Raw genomic sequence first — 20,904 nt, 5'->3', positions numbered from 1 at the left:
TTGAGCCATTCCTTAGTGGATTTGCAAGTGTGCTTAGTATCATTATCCTGTTGAAAGGTCCACCTTTGGTTAAACTTCAACTTTTGGACAGATTACCTCACATTATCCTCAAGCACTCTTTGATATCATGCAGAATTCATAGTTGAATCAATGAATTCAAGCTGTCCAGTCTCTGAGGCAGTGAAGCAACCCCAAACCAAAACATTTCCTCCACCATGCTTCACAGTTGGTATGAGATGTTTCTCCTGAAAAGCTGTCTTTGGTCTGAACCAAACATGTCTGCTGTTACTGTGGCCAAACAACTCTACCTTTGATTCATCTGTCCAGAGCACATTATTACAAAAGGCCTGGTCTTTGCTCATTGGCAAACTGTAGTCTTACAAAGGCTTTTTCCTGGCACGCCTCCCATGCAGGTCAAATTTGTGCAATCTCTTTCTGATTGTAGAAGCATACACTTAGACACCAACAGTTGCAAGACTTACTAGCAGATCCTGTAATTAAATTTTGGAGTTCTTGGAGATTCCTTTTTGCATCAGACGGTCTGCTGTTGGGGTGAATTTGCTGAGACAGCCAGTCCTGGATAAATTGGCAGTCGTTTGAAATCTGTACCACTTGTATATTATTTCTCCTACAGGGGGAATGATGTATTTAAAATAATTTGGAGATCTTTTTAAATCCCTAACCAGACTCAGGCATCCAGACCTTTTTTCTGAAGGCCCTATAGATCTCTTCAGATCTTCGCATGATGACACCACACACCTCAATAACAAAGGGAACACCAAACACTAGACATGAGAGGGATATAAATACAGATTCCACCTGCACTCCCTAAGCAGGTTTTAATCACTGGCACCCAATCTTCAACACCTGATTCTAATTATATGCAATTGAAAGTGTGATAAATGTAGGGGTGTACTTACTTTTTCCATGTGACTGATCTGTTTTTGTTCATTTAAATTGAGAAAATTACTACAAAATGTCAAATGTGTTTCAGTTGATAGTGCATCACCTTTATTAATAGGCACCGTTTCAAGGATAAACAAATGTTTGTCCAAATATGTAAAAAAAAAATAAAAATAAAAAATTCCATGGGGTGTACTTTTATACAATCATGGTAACAGTTAATTGGAATTAACAGTTAATGAAACCACAGGGTACCACATCAAGGTCATGAAATCATAACATGGGCTCTATTTTATCTTGCTATTTAATAAAATGCTGCCAGTGATTTTGTTAATTTGATGCATGGTTTGAAAGATAAGCAATCCTCTGCTACAATCACATCTCACTTTAATTTACTTCTGTCTATGATTAAGACAGTCTCCTCTCACATCCTCTATACAGAAACAAAAGAACGTCAGAAATAACACTGGACTATACCATTAATTATTAGGACCATAAATTGATGGATATGATAGGGTCATTTCTTTATATAAAATAAATGTGTTTAATGTCAACATCAAATGGGATTCTATTCCACATTGTGTCCAAATATAACTTACACCTACAAATATGTGAGGTATGAACACAAATACTGCACAAATCTCCAAATACCACCATGCTACAAGAGCATAACTCGAAACCTGACTGCCTGTTGTACAAAATATTAAAACAAAACAAAATTAGACCCATGTACTTCCTTATAGAAAGTCTTTTATTACATAAGATTTACCAAGTCTAGTTTACAAATGGATTTCCAGTCATGTCTGTGTGCATCCACACACGCGTTACATATGTACATGTATACATATCTAACCCACCCGTCTTTTTTGCTTCCCAATAAAGTTGTTGGTGTTTAAATTCCTAATCTAAAACAAACCATAAAAATGACTCATACACACAGATTACAAATCATGTTCACTTTTCAGCCCTGTTTCATGGGGGAATGAATAAAAAAAAAATAAAAAAAAAATAAAAATCCCAGCAATTGTAGTGAGCACTTGATTGGCAGGCTTCTGAGTCACATGACAGCATTTGGCAGGTGGGTGTGGCTTTAATAACATCACAAAACTCGCAAAACATTAAAAACAAACAAAAAAGGCAAAAGTCCAAGTCCTTTGCAATTTCTTAAATACTGATAAAAACACTTCCATGACTAATCAAAGAATCAAAAATAAAATTAACAAAAACAAAACTACTTTCTGAGCAGTTACTTTTTCTTCCAAAACATTTGGCGAGTTTGAGGAATGAGTGTGTGACTCTACACACATTTTGCACCCCTATTCGGGGTTTCAGTCCAGTGCTGCGTGTTCAGAGGAGAAGGCATTTGTTGTTCTTTTTGCCCTTGCGGGCCTGCAGCGCGGCCCTGGTGGCCATCTCAAACACCTCCCGCACACCATCCTTCGTCTTCGCAGAGCATTCCATGTAGCCAAAAGCTCCGATCCGATTAGCCATGTCCCGTCCTTCTTCAGCTTTGACTGGCTCCTGTTTGAGAAGGAAGAGTTTTGAATATAGACATTACACTGCTGTTAATTGACTCGACATATAAAAAAAAATAATACAATAATCACAAATAGTTCCTTTCCATTCACTAATACCAAACTGACTACACAAGGAAGACATCAGGATAAACATTTACACAATACTAATGATTCACACCACTGCATCTACACAAAGGCTCTCAATAAAGACCAATTCTTTAATTTTTTTTTTTTTTTTACAATTCTGAAATGTACTTTAAAGCATGATAGTTTTTGGGAGTTTGGGTTACTATAGGGGCTGTAACCGACCAACAAGAGCAAGATTACCTGTTTCATCTTGGCCAGCTCTCTGCGTGTGTGCTCATCATTTCGTAAATCTTTTTTGTTGCCCACAAGGATGATGGGTACATTTGGGCAGAAGTGTTTGACCTCAGGTGTCCACTTTTCTGGAATGTTTTCTGTACGACAGAGGTCATAGGTGAGACACTGATTAAACAACCCATCATACTGAAATGTGGTTAGTTTGCTGGATGTAATGCTGAACACTGTCAATAAAGAAAACCTTTATTCAAATCAGTGACGTTAAACAGATACCTTAAGCAACTGAATTTGCTAAACAAATCTCTGACCTCATCACTGGCACATTTATCAGTAAATAAGCTACACAGTATTTTTCTTATGAAAGGTAAGATTCATAGGGAAATGTCTCACTACTTCTGTAATAAACATTCTCTCTCACTGGCCCTCTAAATAATTGCACTATGCCTTTCCCCCCTAGAATACCCATAATTAACAAATCCCTCAAAATGCTACACATGATAGCTGTATCAGCTTATTGTAATGCTGTGGAAAAATGGCAGTTCTTAAAAGGCATCAAGATCTGAATGCTGAGATATTTATAGGCAATTAACAGAACGACCATCGGGTCTACAAATCCCTTTCTGAAGTAACAGGATTCATAGTTTACTGTCTTTACTACACGAGTAGTAATAGGAAAGAAAACGAGTTAAAATAGGTATTAAAGTAATTCTAGATCAAGACTAAGGGGAGAAATAGAGAGCACAATCACCTAAACTGTCTGGACTGTCAATAGAGAAGCACATGAGAATGACATCAGTGTCTGGGTAGGAAAGTGGGCGGAGCCTGTCATAGTCCTCTTGCCCTGCCGTATCCCAAAGAGCGAGCTCGACCTGAAGCACAAAAACAGAATTTCAGTAAATCTATTGGCACGTTCCTCAGATCAGAACTAAAAACAGGACTCAAAACCATAGAACAAACAGAAGAATTGCTTAGTTAGAGCTAACTGCTACATTCTTTATACTTATCACTGATTATCATAACCAACACACAGCTGCTAATTAAATCTTTCATGAGTGTACGTGTGTGACATTAGTTTTGTAGTGTATTGCATCTTGGTCAAAACTTTTACAGGCCCATGCAGTATTAAATTCCATTGTTAAAGTGCTCCACGATGTTTTGCAATTGACAATGACGATTCTGTAGAATTAGTTTTTGTTACGATACGGAAATCGTGATGCTGTGAGAGAGTACACTAACCTTGTGCCTATCCTGTAAATCTAAATTGATACAAGCAAAGGCTGCCCAAAGTGATGATCTATAGTACTGACAAATGTGATCAATTGTGTCAATATGCTTGAGATCACGAGTTTAGTTTTAATAACCATTACAATAATAAACTTTCAAACAGCAGATTAGATGTTAGATTATTATTATTATTTTTTTAATCTATATAATGTTAAGTCTTACAGAACTTTTAAAAAAAAAAAAAAACTGGAACACTACTGATTTGCTGATAGTGTGCTACACTATAAGGCCAAAAGTTTGTGGACACCTGACCATCACACCCGTAAGTGCTTTGGAACATCCCTTTCCAGATTTAGTCCCCTCTTTGCTGTTATAATAACCTCCACTCTTCTGGGAATGCTTTCCACTAGATCAGAGCTTGGCAGTGGGGATCTGCCCATTCAGCCACAAGAGCATTAATGAGGTCACGCACTGCTGTCGGGTGAGGAGGCTTGGTGCACAGTCAGCGTCCCAGTTCAACACAAATGTTTTCAGTGGAGTTGACGTCAGGGCTCTGTGCAGGACACTCGAGTTCTTCCACATCAAACTTGACAAACCATGTTTTCATAGAGCTCGGTTTGTGTACAGGCGCACTGTCATGCTGGAACAGCTTTGGGCCTCTTTCTTCAACTGAAGGGAAATTGTAATGCTACAGCATACAACTCTGCGCTTCCACATGGGTGTGATGGTCAGGTGTCCACAAACATTTGGCTAAATAGTGTACATCATGACACACTGTGCATGAGACAAATATCTGAGTATCGGTCATATCGCTCATCCATGATACAAGCTCATAAGACAAGCTGGTAACTTGTAGCAAGAGAAATGAGGAAATCATTCTGAACAGGGACATTAAACCAGGGAAGCACAACTGAAAAATCTCACATCAAAGTGCTCCAGAGGACTGTTGTGCTGTTGGTTAATTAAACTAAGTTTTTTGGGTCAGAACACAGAACTTTAATCCCACAACCACTACCAGTTCGATCCACTCCGAACATTAATGCAAGACGAGACTTTTATTAAACCAGTGTGCTTCTTTTCTCTGTACTTTGACCTGTGACACATCCATTGTAAATTAGTCTTCGGTTTACAGTAACATGACATTAACCGAAAATGCAATAAACACTGATTAATACTTCCGGTGAGCGCACATGGAGTGTAACGACAGACCACACACCTGGCCTTAATAACCGGAAAGGCGCAATATTGAGTGGAACCGTTGGTCATGTTCAGCAGCGTTTGTTCTGAATACATTTTGTGGCAGGAAGTAAAGTCAAATAAAGATAATGCTCGAGTTCATGCATTACCTGTTTGCTATCCACTTCAATGTCTGCTACATAGTTCTCAAACACGGTGGGGACGTAGACTTCAGGGAACTGGTCCTTACTGAAGACGATCAGCAAACAGGTTTTACCGCACGCTCCATCACCAACGATAACCAGCTTCTTACGAATCGCTGCCATGCCTACAACACACACACACACACACACACACAAATGGGTCACAGGTTAGACACACATGCTGCAGCATCAGCTTACAGTAGATAGTTGCTATGGTCACATACAACACACACACACACACACACACACACCACTATCTATGATCTTACAGTGAAGACTGCATCATTCAGCATGTGATCTGTGAATCTCACACCCACGCTGACCTTTACCATGGTAAACCTATACTGCACACGATGCTTTTGGAAATTCACTTTTGCAGAATCACACTGATTTGTCAAATTCTGTATAAACCATTCAGATTACCTTGAAGATCACAATGGAGATCAATCGCTGTTTAAAAACAAAAAGGAGAAAGCTGTTTCTAAATTATTATATTTATAGGTCTAACTGACTGGTCACTTGTTTTGAATGGGTTTAATTGAAAAAATGCTAACCTTTAACAACAATAATCAAAAAAAAAAATACTCAAGAATGATATGCATGATTTATCTTATAAGCATAATCCAACTCTTCATACTCTAAGCAGTCAGTGGGTAATGAGTTATTTTTTTCATTATAATAAATTACCTAATTAATGAAAGAAATATTTTTGCACATTCATTAGAATGTAAATTGGTTAACAATATTAAAAATGTAAAACTCTATCCTCTAATTACAGCATAAAACCTTCAAAGTTGTTTCAGGGAAGCATATCATATTACTTCAATGATCAACCATGTGGAAATGTGGATGAAACAGAGACTTTCGAATATTATTAGAGGAACACGAGTATGCTTTATAATACAGGGACCATGGAGCAACAACACCGTTCCTTGACCAGAACCAATTTTTACACAACACTGACATTAACTAAAGTAATTATAAACAAACAACTTCCTAGACCCCAAAGCGCAAACAGGAAACTCTGGAACTTCCCTTTTGGAAGACAAGATAACACACACAGCAAGTTAGTCAGCTACTCTTTACAGGCAATAACAACAGACTTACAAAAGCACCGAGGGCCAACTTACACTTTAATCCACACAGGCTTCCTTCGGTGCAGTCTAGCAGACCACAGCAGTGTGAAAAAGTGAAGCGGAAGTCGTCATAGTCGGGTAAATGCAGCTACAGCTTCCGCCTAGGTGTATGTGTTTTCACAGTCCCTAAAAGATTTGCCCACCTTTACACTTGGAGACGGTGAACGCCTGGTCCAAATGAATTCACCAACTGTTAAAACAAAACTTGACGTAGTTCAAGTTCTTTATCGAGAGTTATGTGTAAAAATACGTAAGGTCTTGATAAAATGCATTATTGTTGCAATGGCTAGCTGTACACCAACTCCTTTGGCTTTCTTGGCATAGCACTTGACGTGATGAATATGAGAATAAAAGCTAGAGCTCGATGCTTCAGGTCAATGTGGAAAAGGTTTCCTCGTTTAATAATAAAGTTATGGCTTTCTTTGCATTTAACTGCTTGAACCCACCTCCTACAAAGTTCAGCATCTTTTGGAAATCCATGGAAAGACAAAACACTGCGGTGGCCATTACTGGTCTTCACGGTTGCCGCCATAGTTTACCCAACTACGACGACTTCCGGTTCGCAAATGCGGAAGTATGAAAAAGGACTATTCTACTGCGACTAGCTACTAGAGCTATGTAGATTAAAGGGAAGTAGAAATCAGCAGGATCTTCAACATCATCTCACATCCTCTTCACACAGTGCTGGCTGTAGCAAACATACTAGTTTAAGCTGACTTCCCATGGCTAAATGAATGTTGTTCCTTTTAAAGAAAGCAGCTACTAAATATTGAACTTTTTATTAACTGAGTTGCTGAGATGAGTGATGCAGCATCCCATTTTCTTAGGCCATGGACTATAATGACTCTACAAATGAAACGATAATGTCTTTAAAATGATCTGACCAGATGGTTGGCTGGAGACACTTTTCTCTTCCAAATCAACACAGCAGCCATTTACAAGGCTTCAGCTGATGATCGAGATGTAAAAGAAACTGTACTTTAACCATTGACTACACATTTAAAATTAGGCTGGCCGTTACCGTCCGATAAAAACATCATACAAGCACCCGACTTTAATCGAGGCCCGAGAAAAGCTCAACGCCTTAAATCATCCTTTCAATAAAAGTCTTTGGGTGATGGGATTGATTCTCATTCCTCAAAAATCACAACATACTCAGAGCCGAAGCAAGCCACCATTTAATTTGATTCGACAACAATAAAACATGCACTTTCACATATCACTCCTTGCTGTTTACCAACAGCCTCCACGTTTAATACACAACTGAGATCCGTGTACCGTCTTGAAGTTTGTTTGTTTCACTTTTAGAAGCAGTCTGACACACAGATACTGATATCACAAAAAGAACCACAATACTCAGAAATGCATTATATCAGCGTATCTAAAATACTCGCTCATATCACCTAACCTAAGGTTGGGCGATATATCGATATAATATCTACATCGTGATAAATGATTATACAACACACATTTCTGAAATTTTGTTGGAATTGTGAAGCATTTTTTAAACGGTTTAAAATAATTACAAATTAAACAGTACTGAAAGGACGGCGTTGATTTGACGCATTAAAAAAAAATCCCAAAAACATAATCTCTGTCTTTGTAGGCATTAAAGACGAGAATGGTCGAATTCACTTTAACGCTTTTTGTTTATTTGACTACTTCACGGGTTGTTTGATAAATTATTTATAGTTCTATCCACTCTATCGTAGAAATGTCCTCAAGTATTGTGATTCATCATATCGCCCAGCCCTAAACCTGCTTTATTATCTAAAGCGCTAGATATCTACTGTACTAATAAGTTACGTCAACATGTAGTTAGATGGCTTCCCCCCCTCTGCTTATACAGTCATTAAAAAAAACAAAACTTCTCCTCAAATGACATCATGGTACTTTTACTGTACAAAACAAAAGTGTACTTGCCAGTGTATTTTTAGAGGGTATCTGTGGTTCCCCTACTCTCCCACCGCAGAAGTACACCTACACTACTTCCTACAAGTTTTCCCTGTTTAAAAGCTACATTCGGAGGGGGGATTTAGGGTTCAACAGCTTTAGTATACTATTAGGAATAAATGTCAACTTCCAAGGAGTGTGCAATGTGAGCTGGGAGAAACTGAGCAGGGTTTCTTCTCTGAGTTGTCACAGGACATTTGAAAGGAAATCCAGCAACGTTTAGTTTCATATAGTAAGAGCAATGTTGACTACTTCAACACTAATGTGTCTGTAAGCTTACTTAATGGTTTGGAGAATTAACAGTGTGCGTGTGTCTATCTGACGCTGAGAAGTCGGAAAAATAAATCGACTCTGAGGCGTTCAACACACACTGGGTGGGACTTAGAAACCCCTCCGGCTTTAAGATGGCGTCCAGGCGCAACAGATGGCTGTACACGCTGTCCTACATGTTACTGCTAACCCATTACACACAGGTTTAACCAGCCTTCATTAGTCATTAATGAGCGGAAACTGTCGTTAACATGATGGTTGATAAGGTTGATAGTGGACAAATCATTACCATTTATTTATACACAAACATCAATCGGGCAGCTTCGTCTCTGGTACGATATCTAATACGGGAAACTGCAGCTAAACCTAAAATAAACCGGAGTGCTCATTATTCCAGACTTGTAATGATCTAGTTTAAACTGTGGTGCGTTTGTACAAAATTCTGACACTATAAAATCTCACGATCACAATAACTAAAACCCAATAAAAGAAGTTAAATCAAGAGTTCTACATCTCAAACATTTCCCGCACTGCCATGCAGCTTCACAAACAGGAAAACTTTCATCACTTTTATTCATGTCAACAGCTAGTTAACATTCAGCAAACTAATCAATCCTCGCTACATTTCTCCTCTATTATTGTAATACTCCGATAGAAATTTAATAGAAATAAGTGACAGACACATGACAGAATAATGGAGTAACTTCCTGGATTAATTAATCCGGATTTGGGTCTGGTTAAAATAGCGTTATTACACTACCCGTAACTGGCTCGTTTTTATTTACTTACCAGGTTAACTTTGGGAAATGGAAATCGTTTGATATACACACGTGTACACTAGAGTTGGTAATATAATAATAATAATAATAATAATAATAATAATAATAATAATAATAAATACAGCTCTCTCTCAAAAAGCGAAAACAATAGTGAGGCGTTACTGTTGCATCCAACTACTTTCATGATGAACTAACCTTTAGTTAGCTAGCCAGCTAGCAAACCCTTCCTACAGACAATAACGAACCCCTTTTCTAGTCACTTTCTGGCTTGTTTTTTTTTACGAACTAATCGAAGAAAACATCCGACGAAAACAATGCGATGTAAAAAGGCTGACTGACCAGGTAGTTATTTTTAGCCGGTAAATTATCGTTAGCTACTTAGCGTATCAGCGAAGGCAGGCTAACGTTCCTGCGGTCTGGCTCTCTGAAAGAAGTCTCGCCTCAGCTCACAAATAAGAAGTTTAAAACCACCATCGAAACAGGAAACAAAATAATTAAAAAAAACAAACTTCGTCTTAGACCGATATTAGTGAGAATTTTTTTAAAAAGTCTTACTTAAAGGTTAAGTTTTTATCCGTCGTTTTTTTCCCCAGCAGTTGTGCACCAGCCTCTTCTCCTACCACATACAATGAATTAGTCACGAACGCGCGCACAGGGCGGGCACTCATAGACGGGGCAAAGGGACACGTGCACGTGCGCGGGCCACGCCTGCGCGTGCACGCGAAGTGATTACCTCATTTAACCCTTTTTTATACCGCAGAGAACACGAGCAGAACTTTATATGCACACCTAAAGGCATTTTCCCCCTTTTATTATCATGAATTACTGATTGCAGTCTATCTTTTACTGCATTCTCTAGCCCGTTCATTAAAAGACCGTCACTGGCTAGATGTTATTCGTATACTGTAGCGATGTAGCTGGTAGGTGTGTCTGATAAATTGAAATAGACTCACAAGTTGTCTGAATATAGCAACGTGGGTTTATCTACAGAAAGTGTAAATTGATCAACAGTATTATCAAATTAACTTCCAAACATACGAAACTACATTTTAAGTTAAGACCCCATCCCAAAACAAACATACAGTAGTAGCGGTCTGAGGACACAGCTTTGTATTTTATCCCCTTCAACCAATAGGCATGTTACTGGTGCCATCTAGTGGTTAAGGTGAGACACTACACTCTCAAACAGACATCACTTCAAATTTAAGAAAACAGAAGGGCAGAGTTTACCCCAATACCCTTTAAACTAAATTCCTCATCTGTACACGTTTATTTTATGAACACAATTCATCTGTTCAAATATGGGGCTCATATTTAAACGTGTAAGGTAATATTTTTACTATTTATTTGAGCCATACAGACTTTTAATCTAATTGTCAAGTATTCACTGTACACACTAGGTCCAAGTTTACTGTATATATCACAATATTTATAGGCTTACTTCTTTTTGAGTTATTGAGGTTTGGATTAAACCCATTCATTTTAAGTGACTAATCAGGCAGGATAATAACTCAGCAGGGGTGCTCAATACTTGAGTAGTTGTACTTAGTTACTATACTTAAGAATTATCTTGGCATATTTATACTTGAGTATTATTGAAAATGAATAGTTGTTAGAAAAAAAAAATCCTTTTTACTCCTTACATTATTTATTCATGTATACTATACAGCAACCGAATAGGCTCAGTTTAGCATCCAGTCATTTCAGTTTAACATCTAATCATATTAATCAATTTACAGTGAGGTCCAAAAGTCTGAGTGCACTAGTGAAAATGCTTCTATTTTGCATTCTTTTATAATTTAATACAAAATTTTCATTACAAATTATATTATTGACAACCGCCTGAGTGGAAAGTGTTTGAAATCTTTGAAATTTTACATGAATTTCAGAATTTCTTAGTGTATATTATGTCCCTTTTTGCTTTAATGACTGAGTGCATTCGAGCAGGCACAGACTCCACAAGTTTGTACAAAACCTTATGATCCCATTTGAGATCAAATCAATTGAAGTGTCGTCTGAACGCATACATTAATAGAAGAGACTAGGCATGAGAAAATCTGAGCTTTTGTACAAAGCAGTTAAAATGATAAATATCACAAATTTGCTTACATTTAAATAGTGACCTAGAAAGAGTACAGAATCTTGAATATTAAATATTCAAGATATTTAACATTTACTGTTTTTGTTTTAAATAAGTAAAATTCTAAACCCTTGTGTGTATTTCCAATTTTAAATGGAAAAAAAAAAAAAATCCCAGCTTTCCAGTGTGGTCTCAGACCCCACTGGACAGAACTGTATATATCAAGAATCATGCCAATGCTTCACCGGCCCTGGCCTTATGCTAAATAATGTAATTGAAATTGAAGATGAGCACCCCTGACCCTTCCTCAGTAAAACGTTTCAGTATGCTAGAGTAAGCATAGACTTGTAGATTTGTATATAATAGAGGTGTACACTTTTGCCTCTTAAAAGAACTCTATGTAATTTGAAACAGCATGATGAGGTACGTTTCAATAACAGAATGAATGACTGAATGAATGATATTTTGAATGAGTTTTTTTTTTTTTTTTAGGGGGGGGATTAGTGGCTAGCATGTTTACCCTGCACCTCGAGGGTAGGGGGCTCAACTCTCACCTCTGTCCTGTGTGCATGGAGCTTGCATGTTCTCCCCGTGCTTTGGGGGCCTCCTCCTACAAGTATCTCTGTGATTCATGCATGCAAACTCATTTCCAAACCACGATGGGCTTTTGTTTTCCAAGGGCAGTAGAAGGAAAATAGTACTAGTACTATCCATCCATCCATCCATCCATTTTCTGTACCGATTATCCTACACAGAGTCACGGGGAACCTGGAGCCTATCCCAGGGAACTCGGGACACACAGTGGGGGTCACCCATCCAGGGTGTATATATGAGGACCCATCCCCATATATATACGTGGTTTTCCAAGAAAATCCAACCATGTTTATTTCAGGATTCACAACGCAATGATAGTGTTGCATATAATAAGCAACTGTTGGGACAGTATGGAAAACACAAAAAAAAGAGTAATTTGAAATTTCAATTCACCCTGTACTATATTGAAAACTTTATTTGATGTTTTACTTTGTGAATTTAATTTATTTTTGAAAATATACACTCATTTAAAATCTGATGACTGCAACACACTCCAAAAAAGTTGGGACAGTCGACTGTTCACTGTACACTGTGTAACATCACCTTTTCTTTTAATATCACTGATTAAATGTTTGGACATTGAAGACACCAGTTGGTTAACTTTAGCAAGCAGAATTTTCCCCATTCATCCATTATGCATTTCTTCAGCTACGCAACTGTATGGGGCCTTCGTTGCCTTATTTTGCACTTGCTAGCACCCGCACTCTCTGCTTACACAACCATGAGATTGTAATCTGGGCAGAATGTGGTTTGGTGTTGTCTTGGTCTGGGTGGCAGCATATGTTGCTCCAAAATGTGTACATATTTTTCTGCATTAATGGTGCCCTCACAGATGTGCAAGATACCCATGCAATGGGCACTGACACACCCCATACCATGACAGACACTGGCTTTTGGACCAGACGCTGATAACAGCTTGAATGATCCTTTTCCTCTTTGGCCCAGAGAACACGATGGCTGTTTTGTCCAAAAACTATTTGAAACGTTGACTCGTCGGACAACAAAACACAATTCCACTGTGCTACTGTCCATCTCAGATAAGACCAAGCCTAGGGAAGTCAGTGGCGCTTCTGGACAGTGTTGATGTATGGTTTCTGCTTTGCATATTAAAGCCTTAACTTGCCTCTGTGGATGCAGCGGCGAATGGTGTTGACAAAAGATTTACCAAAGTATACCCAAACCTATGTCAGGATCTCCATTATTCAGATTCATGGCGGTTAAGATTGTGATGGTGATAGTGGTTTTCAGCCTTGCCCTTTACACACCGAAGTTTGACTGGAATCCTCGAATCTTTTAATTATATTGCACACTGTAGAAGGTGAAATGCCCCAAATCCTACAGATTTGTCTTTGGGGAATTTTGTTTTCAAAGTGTTGGATTATTCGCTGATGCAGTTGTTGGCAGGTTGGCGAGCCTCGACCCATCCTTGCTCTTAAAGGACTAGGCCTGTTTTGGAGGCTCCTTATAAACTATGATTAAACGATTGCCTCACCTGTTTCACATCACCTTTTTATTTCAACTTGTCACCTCACCGTTAGTCCTAAATTGTCCCTGTCCCAACTTTTTTTGGAATGTGTTGTATGCATCAATTTCAAAATACACGTTCACCTTCAAAAAACTATGCAGTCGATTAGGTAAAATATCAAATACCTTGTCTTTATACTAATTTTTTGTTTAAATACAAGTCAAAGTACATTTACAAATCACCCCTCTTTGTTTCTATTAGCGATTTCCAACTTTTTCAGAATTGGGGTTGTATAATATAATAAATAGAATATATAATTAATAAAGTGTATAAAAATGAAAACATACATTGCTTGTGTATAATGACATGACAAGATTGAGGTGTCCTCCATATAACCTTTTATTGGAGACAGAGAGAGAATTGAAGTGGAACTCAGGAGACATGACTTTGAGCCACAGAGTAAAGAAAAGAGTTGAGACTTAGAGCAGGAAGGGGGGGGGGGGGGGGGGGGGGGGGGATTAACAGCAGAAAATAAACAACCTGAACACACAAGCAAAAAAAATTATTAGTGAGCAAACACATCCAGCTACTAAAAAAAGTTCCCTCTGTCTCTGAACATCAGCCAAATCTGTACAGAAAAAAATCTGCTTTATAAAAACAGCCCCAATTTTCTCTTCTTTTGCTCTAATACATTCACTCTTATACCAACGTACACAATGTCTTCCCCACAAACAGAATGACAGAGCAGGTAAGTTGAATTTTTAAACATGAATGATGGGTTTTAAAAAGAAATACTGAAGAAAAAAAAAATCACAGATCAACAGAGGAAATGAAGTCAACACACATTACACATTATAGTGTGCATGACTGATTCAGGATCAGCTTCACACCATGTAGATTTTTTTTAAACTTAGCATTTAGAAGTGATAAACTGATTCCTTAGTGATTCCTTAGATCTTGAAGCTTCATAGATAATGACAGATAAGGAAGGTGGTGTGTACAGTAAGACTGGAGTATGCGGCTGTATTGCTGTCATTAGTTTAAACAATCCGGCTTACGCACACACCCACCCAAAAAGTAAATGTATGATAATCATAGTTATAGCCTAGAGGTGCATCTTGTACAAACGTGTGCATGGACCATAGCATGTTTCTTTCCCAAGGATGATCAAGCAAAGGGCCTCAAGACACATAACACCACAGACATGGGACATAAACAGCAAAATGCCTTACTCATTTCTCACATTACACCATATTACACATGATTTAAACTGTTGTTTACTTGTTCCAGTCACAATCATTGCACCTATATTTAAGGCTTTTGGATTGCTGGTGGCTTCAAAATAGTCCGTTTTGGAAATTCAGCCCCTCATAATATCACAATAAAATGCAAACTCATTTTATTGTTTTTTTCCCCTTCATCCACACTTCAGGATTGTGAGGAACCACAACACTGCAGGGTGTAGTGCTTAAAAATAAAAAGAAAAAAGGAAAAAAAATCCTTGGTCTTATATAGAATTTTCTGCATCCTTAATATTTTATTGCATCCGCAATATTTTCATACAGCTCCTTACCTCTTAATGCAGTTTTGATTACACTTAGACATCATCTTAAATTATGGCTAGTTTTAATTTGTGTGGTTGTGAGCAAATAATTATATATGGGAAAAGATGCCTCTGTGGTTAATAACTTAATGTAAGCAATCGACCAACATTACTGTAACATGGAGCTTGTTTTTATCATTTCTTTCCTCAGACGTTGTTAAGTCTCCAACTGTCCACCTTTGGCAAACCAGCTAATGTCTGAAATGAGTTCTGAAATTCTCGTCAGTGATAAACAGGCACAAATAGCATTTAAACCCAATTTCCCAGCAAAAAACGGTGTATGCATTTAAAAAAAAGGGCTGCTTTGTTACCTGCTGCTGGGGTGAGGCGAAAAAGTTTAAAAAGTCTAGGAGTTACCCATAAGCCATCTGAAAAGCCTGTACCTAATAAAGTAGAAGTAATATGTCCCAGCAGCAGCTGAAGCATTTATTCCGAACAAACACACATACAAATACAAACACACACACAGAAGTGAATATCTTGTTTGTACACTGCAGAAAAAAAAAGTGCCACAGATGCACACTTTCAGAAAAGTTCATCTGTACAACGTCTAAACTCAACATATCAGTGTACCTGTAAGCTTGTTTGTAGAAGAGCGTTTATTAGAACTGATCAAGATTTATAAACTATCTACGGCGAGCCGTCTTGCTCTCGAGGGTAAATCATCACCGCCTCTTCAGCAGGTGTTGTGATCATGTCTCAGACTCAGAGGGGCTGAACTCAACGGTTCATGTACTCATGTACACGTGTGTTTGTGTGCGTGTGTGTTAGGAGTGAGTGGGGGCGTCTTCAAAGCTTATGATGCTCGACTCTTGCCCTGTGGAATTCTGGGTAGTGCTGGAAGCTGGCGGCGAGGAGTCACGGGTCGGGAGCAAGGGCGCGTCTGTCCGAACTTCGTCTTCGTCGTTGTCTTCCTCGTCCTCCATGCTGGGCCAAGCAGACTGGTCCTCCACTCGCTTTAGACGTTCATTCAGAGCTTTCAGAGCCAGCTGCCTGCAGGGCAACCACAACCAGGAAACATTAAAAAATTTATAAGATCTTTATAAGCCAAAGTTTTTTCAATGTGGTTTTGATTCATTTCCAGTTCCACGGGTTCATATTAGTGCACTTTTTCTTAAGATAGTCATTTCTATAGTAACAGCTCATTCACAGGGGCTTGTATGGCAGACAAAATCTCTGCACAATTTCAGGCTAACAATAAATCAACTTAAAAAAAAAATTACTGTTAGATATATATTATATATATATAAAAAACAAATAAAATGTCAAATCATTGATATAATCACGTTTTTGGTAAGGAGGTGTTTATTAAACGTTTTTGGAGTCTCCAGGGTCAGCACTTGTCCTTTGTGCTTTGACAGAAACAAGACAAGCTGTACTTTCAGTCTTATCAGCTTCAAGACAGATCAAAAGGAAGAGGCTGGTTAATGAACATTCACGGCTGTTTATGGCTGGTGCAGTGTGAGTGAAATTTAGGCCTGGACATTAAATGCATCAAACACAAAGAATGTTGTGTAATTATTTAATGAAACTTGTAGAACAACTTTTATTAGTTTCCGAACAGCAGGTTTGTGTCATTTTTCTATTCCTAACTTATTGTATATGATTTGAAATAAGAAGGTGAAAAGGAAGTAAGAAGAAAGTATGTCAGTTAAGGACTCCTCAATTGATTTACTGTTGTATTTAAGGATAGTCAATTACAATTACCAGCTTAACAGGTTTCAACTTAATTACATCCTTTATGAGCATAATGTTAAAATACTGCTGTGTAGGCTTGCTGTGATAGGCGGTGTTCCCGGTGTTGGGGCTGCACACTGATTACATCACTTGCCCACCGCGGCACAGCCCCCACCATCGTTTTGCCTTTTTATAGTAATAAAAATCATTTAGTTCAGTTAGAGGATGGACGCTACAATTAAAAACTGAACGTGTCTGCTCAATTCAGCATGAGCCGATTGAGTCAGAGTCACAGCACAGATCAGCAGGAGTCAGACCTCATTTATCATGTGACGAGAGTGAGGTGAGCTGACTGACAACACGATGGCGGGAGTTCTATGTTAAATATAAGCAAGTTTGTCATTGTGCTGTTTTTTAGTTGTGTTTTTCATTAAGAATAATATATAATGAACCCACGATTCAAGCAATTGCTGCTAATTAAAACGTGCAGTGCGCACAGCCGCACAGGCATTCATAAGTGAGGGGTAAAATACACTATTGGTCGATCTCTACTAGCAATCACTCTGAAAGTGACTGGACCCCTCTATGAACAAAAATGTTTCTGTTTGTTTGAGCTTTTCTGTTTGTCTAGGCTGCACTGGTGCCCTGAAAAACTTACCAATGAACAAAATTTATTTTTGTGTTTGTGTGTATGTTGTCACACATTGTGACAGAGCTAATTGTACCAAAGATCATAAACTACAAAAAGTACAGATCCAGTTCTAAGGTGCCAAACGTTCTGGTACATTTTGCAGAGGAAGTTTTTCTTGACTGTTGTGTTACGGACTCTTGTTGCCCCTACTTTCAGAAATCTGTATTATTTGCACCGATTGGCAGCATATGGCATTGCTCAAGTGCGACATTATTTCAGCCTCTTACCGTCTCCTCTCAGCGTCCTGTGGGTCTGTGCCAGGCAGGCTGATCGTGATGGATGACGGTGCGCCGACATCGTAGCGCTTCACCATCTTGCGACACACCTTAAGCTTGACAAGGGCAGCATGCACCAGGCTGGCGATGAGGCCCACTGCCGGCTGAATTGCCTCTGGGAAGAAGGAGGCGAAGGCAAAGTGGTCCGACATGTCACCGCGCCCACGACTGTGCCTTTGGTAGAAGCGCAAGTATACCCAGCCTGCTAATGCACCAAAGCTGCACCCCACTAATGGTGCGGAGCTTTCCAGCAACCCAGCTAGCCGCAAGATAGCTAATGCTAGCAGAACCAGTGCTGGAGCTGCCTTCAGACGAATCTGAGGCACTCGAAGCACAGTTGTGTCGCCTGATGTCTGCTTTAGTGCCACCAGGACGGCACCGAGAAATGTGGGCGCACCGCTGATGTGTACAGCAAACAGGTAGCCTAGGTCAAAGGTGGCAGCGTAGGCGAAAACGTAGGAGAGGCCTGAAAGCAATCCAGCAGCAACGTTCACCACTAAGAAGAAGACAAGTAACTCCAGGGCACCCCACAGAGGCTCCAGCATTCTCCCCGCAATGATCACTGTGGCCACATTCAGTGCTACGTCCCACACATGCTGCTCCACCACGCAGTGTGTCAACAGAGTCCAGATCCAAAAGTTAGGAGGAAAAAGGTATCCAGGGGTGATTCCGAGAGCCACGCGTGTGTCCGCCAGCCACGAGATGAGGTAAAGCACAAACACGGTGACACATATACATTTCACCACCACACTCGTGCTGGCTAGAGCAGTCAGGAAGTGCTGCCGTGCCACCGGCAGATATCGGTTCATGTCTGGCAGGTTTGACTCGATTTCAGTCGTAAGCGTGTGTCGATCAGAGCCTCAGGTGCAACAGGGATCAACAGGGCTGGGAGGAAATAGCAGTGACATCCATAAACAGCAGGGCAGCCTCATCAGAAACCCACGTATGTTTCCTGTATCGAGAAGATAAAGCAGAATTACATCTCTATTTGACATTCAGAGGGCCTTGTATGGCAGGTGCGCGTGCTACATAACCTAAGACTAATCATAAACAGATAAAACGTGTAGTAATTTAAAAAAGAAATAAGCTGTATAATGGTTGATATGGTATAGAGACAATTATTAACATTTATGGAAGGAGTCTCCAGTGTCAGTGCTTTCTGACAGTCAGTAAGTAATCTGTAATGGGAGAGTCGTCATGACAGGACTTCTCAGTAACACGACAAGATGTGTCTTACCTTATTAATTAGAGAGAAAAAACCCAATACAAAAAGATGTAAAAATACTAATGACGTCACGAGCTTGCTTACCTAACTAAAACTAATGTTAGCTAACAATTTGAAGCTGTTGGGGGCTTCGGTCCTCCTGTATTAATTACTCGTTGGTTTAGCATCTCTTAATGAAAGGCTTGTACGAGAGAAACGTAATATAGTTACGGAACACACACACCCCTTTAAAAAAACAAAAAAAAAAAACAAACAAAAAAAAACCAACAACAACAAAAAACGGTCATTTCTGGCTATGACTCAAGCCACTTTTTAGCCTGCTAACTTGGTTAGCCAGCTAGCTAACAAGAACTTTGCCCCTCAGTGTGTTTCCTAAAATGTTGTTTAATTCTTTTATCAGATGACAATCGATCAGTTTTTAAGCAACCTCTCGGAGTTCAGGTGCTTGCCCTCTTGTGGGCAAGATTAACGTAAGACATCAGCAGTTCTCCCCGGCAGCATGTCCTATCATCCCGGTCAGAGTGCGCAGCTTAGCCCGAGGATCCACTTCTTCCACTAGGCCCCGAGAAGGAATTTTGATCGATTCGAAGACGCGTGAAACTCGAAACAGTCCAGTGTACCAACGGTTATATATCCGTTTCTGCAGGTTACACGTTTACGTGTACTGAGAATACACTTGCTAAAATCCACTCCCATTAAAGGCACTCCCAGCTAAATCCAACACTGCGATAAGCACAAACGCCAGATTTGCAAACGTCACCGTCGGACCATAACAGCGTCGCTTTGCGGCAGCTCGGCGCAAAGACTGTCGGGAAACGTAGTAAGAGAACTGGACGCGATTCTCCTGTAACTACGCACGTAGTGCAAAAGGGCTATTTATTTATGTAACATTTCACCCTCCATTACTCAGCTGCGTTTCTAAAGTCTCAAAAGCATATGGAATAAATTTGTGGCAAAAGTATTGAATGTAACTTTTCACAAACAAAAACATACAATGAGAAAGAAGTAAAAACCCCTGAAACTGAAAACATTGAACTCAATGGCAAAAAACAAAAACAAAATAATGAACATGCTCTTCATATAAACAGCATTCTTTGTTAACAGTTTTCTAAGCTTCGTTTTCACTAATCATGGTTTATGAATGCGCTGCCAGAGTTTTCATTTACGCTTTCAAACTTTTTTGTTTACACTCCACAAGTTTACGTTTGCCATTCTGGTGCAAATCTCATGCATGTGCGGGGCTTAACAGCGATTTACAATTATTGGCTAGTGAGATTTGGATCGACAGCTCGAGTGTCCAGCTGAGGAGGAGGAGGAGGTGGAGGATGACGTTGATGATGATGACGACCCTTCGTGTCGCTCCTGAGATCTTTTAAAAAAATAGTCGTTTGAGACCCAAACCTACGAACTAATATCCTGACTTAGTAAGTAAGTAATTTCCACTAGAAAGTACAAACACTATAACTATACAGAGAACCGAATCCTGAATGTTCTACAAAATCCACAACACTAAAGTCTCTACTTTTCCTGGTCAGAGAGCTGTTGATCCAAATCTCACTAGCCAGTGAGAGTAAATAGCTGTTAAGCCTGTCCACATGTGAGATTTTTGCCAGTGTGGCGAACGTAAACTTGCGGAGCATAAATGAAAAGTTTGAAAGCGTAAATGAAAACTCTGGCAGCGCATTCATAAACTATAATTAGTGAAAAAGAAGCTTAGAAAACTGTTAACAAAGAATGCTGTTTATTTGAAGACCATGCAAAATGTTTGCCACTGAGTTAACTGTTTTCAGTTTCAGAGTGTTTTTCTTCTTT

General features: G+C 39.2%; 2 protein-coding genes across 4 annotated transcripts; both read right to left on the bottom strand.

Annotated features, from left to right (window-relative positions):
- Positions 1 to 1,636: 1,636 nt before the first annotated feature.
- On the bottom strand, positions 1,637 to 10,182 carry rhoab (ras homolog gene family, member Ab). Its single transcript, XM_017468690.2, has 5 exons — positions 10,038 to 10,182; positions 5,312 to 5,469; positions 3,490 to 3,610; positions 2,748 to 2,878; positions 1,637 to 2,424 (listed from the first exon to the last, which is right to left on the bottom strand). Exons 2-5 carry the CDS (start codon positions 5,465 to 5,467, stop codon positions 2,251 to 2,253), a joined length of 582 nt encoding a protein of 193 aa, XP_017324179.1. The 5' UTR covers positions 5,468 to 5,469; positions 10,038 to 10,182; the 3' UTR covers positions 1,637 to 2,250.
- A 3,814-nt stretch (positions 10,183 to 13,996) lies between these two features.
- Positions 13,997 to 19,893, bottom strand: tmem115 (transmembrane protein 115). 3 transcript variants are annotated; one of them, XM_017468612.3, is made up of 3 exons: positions 19,105 to 19,893; positions 17,820 to 18,819; positions 13,997 to 16,217 (listed from the first exon to the last, which is right to left on the bottom strand). In XM_017468612.3, the coding sequence occupies exons 2-3, from the start codon at positions 18,674 to 18,676 to the stop codon at positions 15,992 to 15,994; spliced, it is 1,083 nt and encodes a 360-aa protein (XP_017324101.1). In that variant the 5' UTR covers positions 18,677 to 18,819; positions 19,105 to 19,893; the 3' UTR covers positions 13,997 to 15,991. The 3 variants fall into 3 exon arrangements, with proteins under 3 accessions (XP_017324101.1, XP_017324102.1, XP_017324099.1); XM_017468613.3 differs by having other exon boundaries at positions 19,177 to 19,893; XM_017468610.3 differs by having other exon boundaries at positions 19,520 to 19,893.
- Positions 19,894 to 20,904: the final 1,011 nt, after the last annotated feature.

Source organism: Ictalurus punctatus, chromosome 5 (genome assembly GCF_001660625.3).
Source record: "Ictalurus punctatus breed USDA103 chromosome 5, Coco_2.0, whole genome shotgun sequence".
Classification (NCBI taxonomy): domain Eukaryota; kingdom Metazoa; phylum Chordata; class Actinopteri; order Siluriformes; family Ictaluridae; genus Ictalurus; species Ictalurus punctatus.
This window is presented reverse-complemented; position numbering and strand designations above follow the sequence as displayed.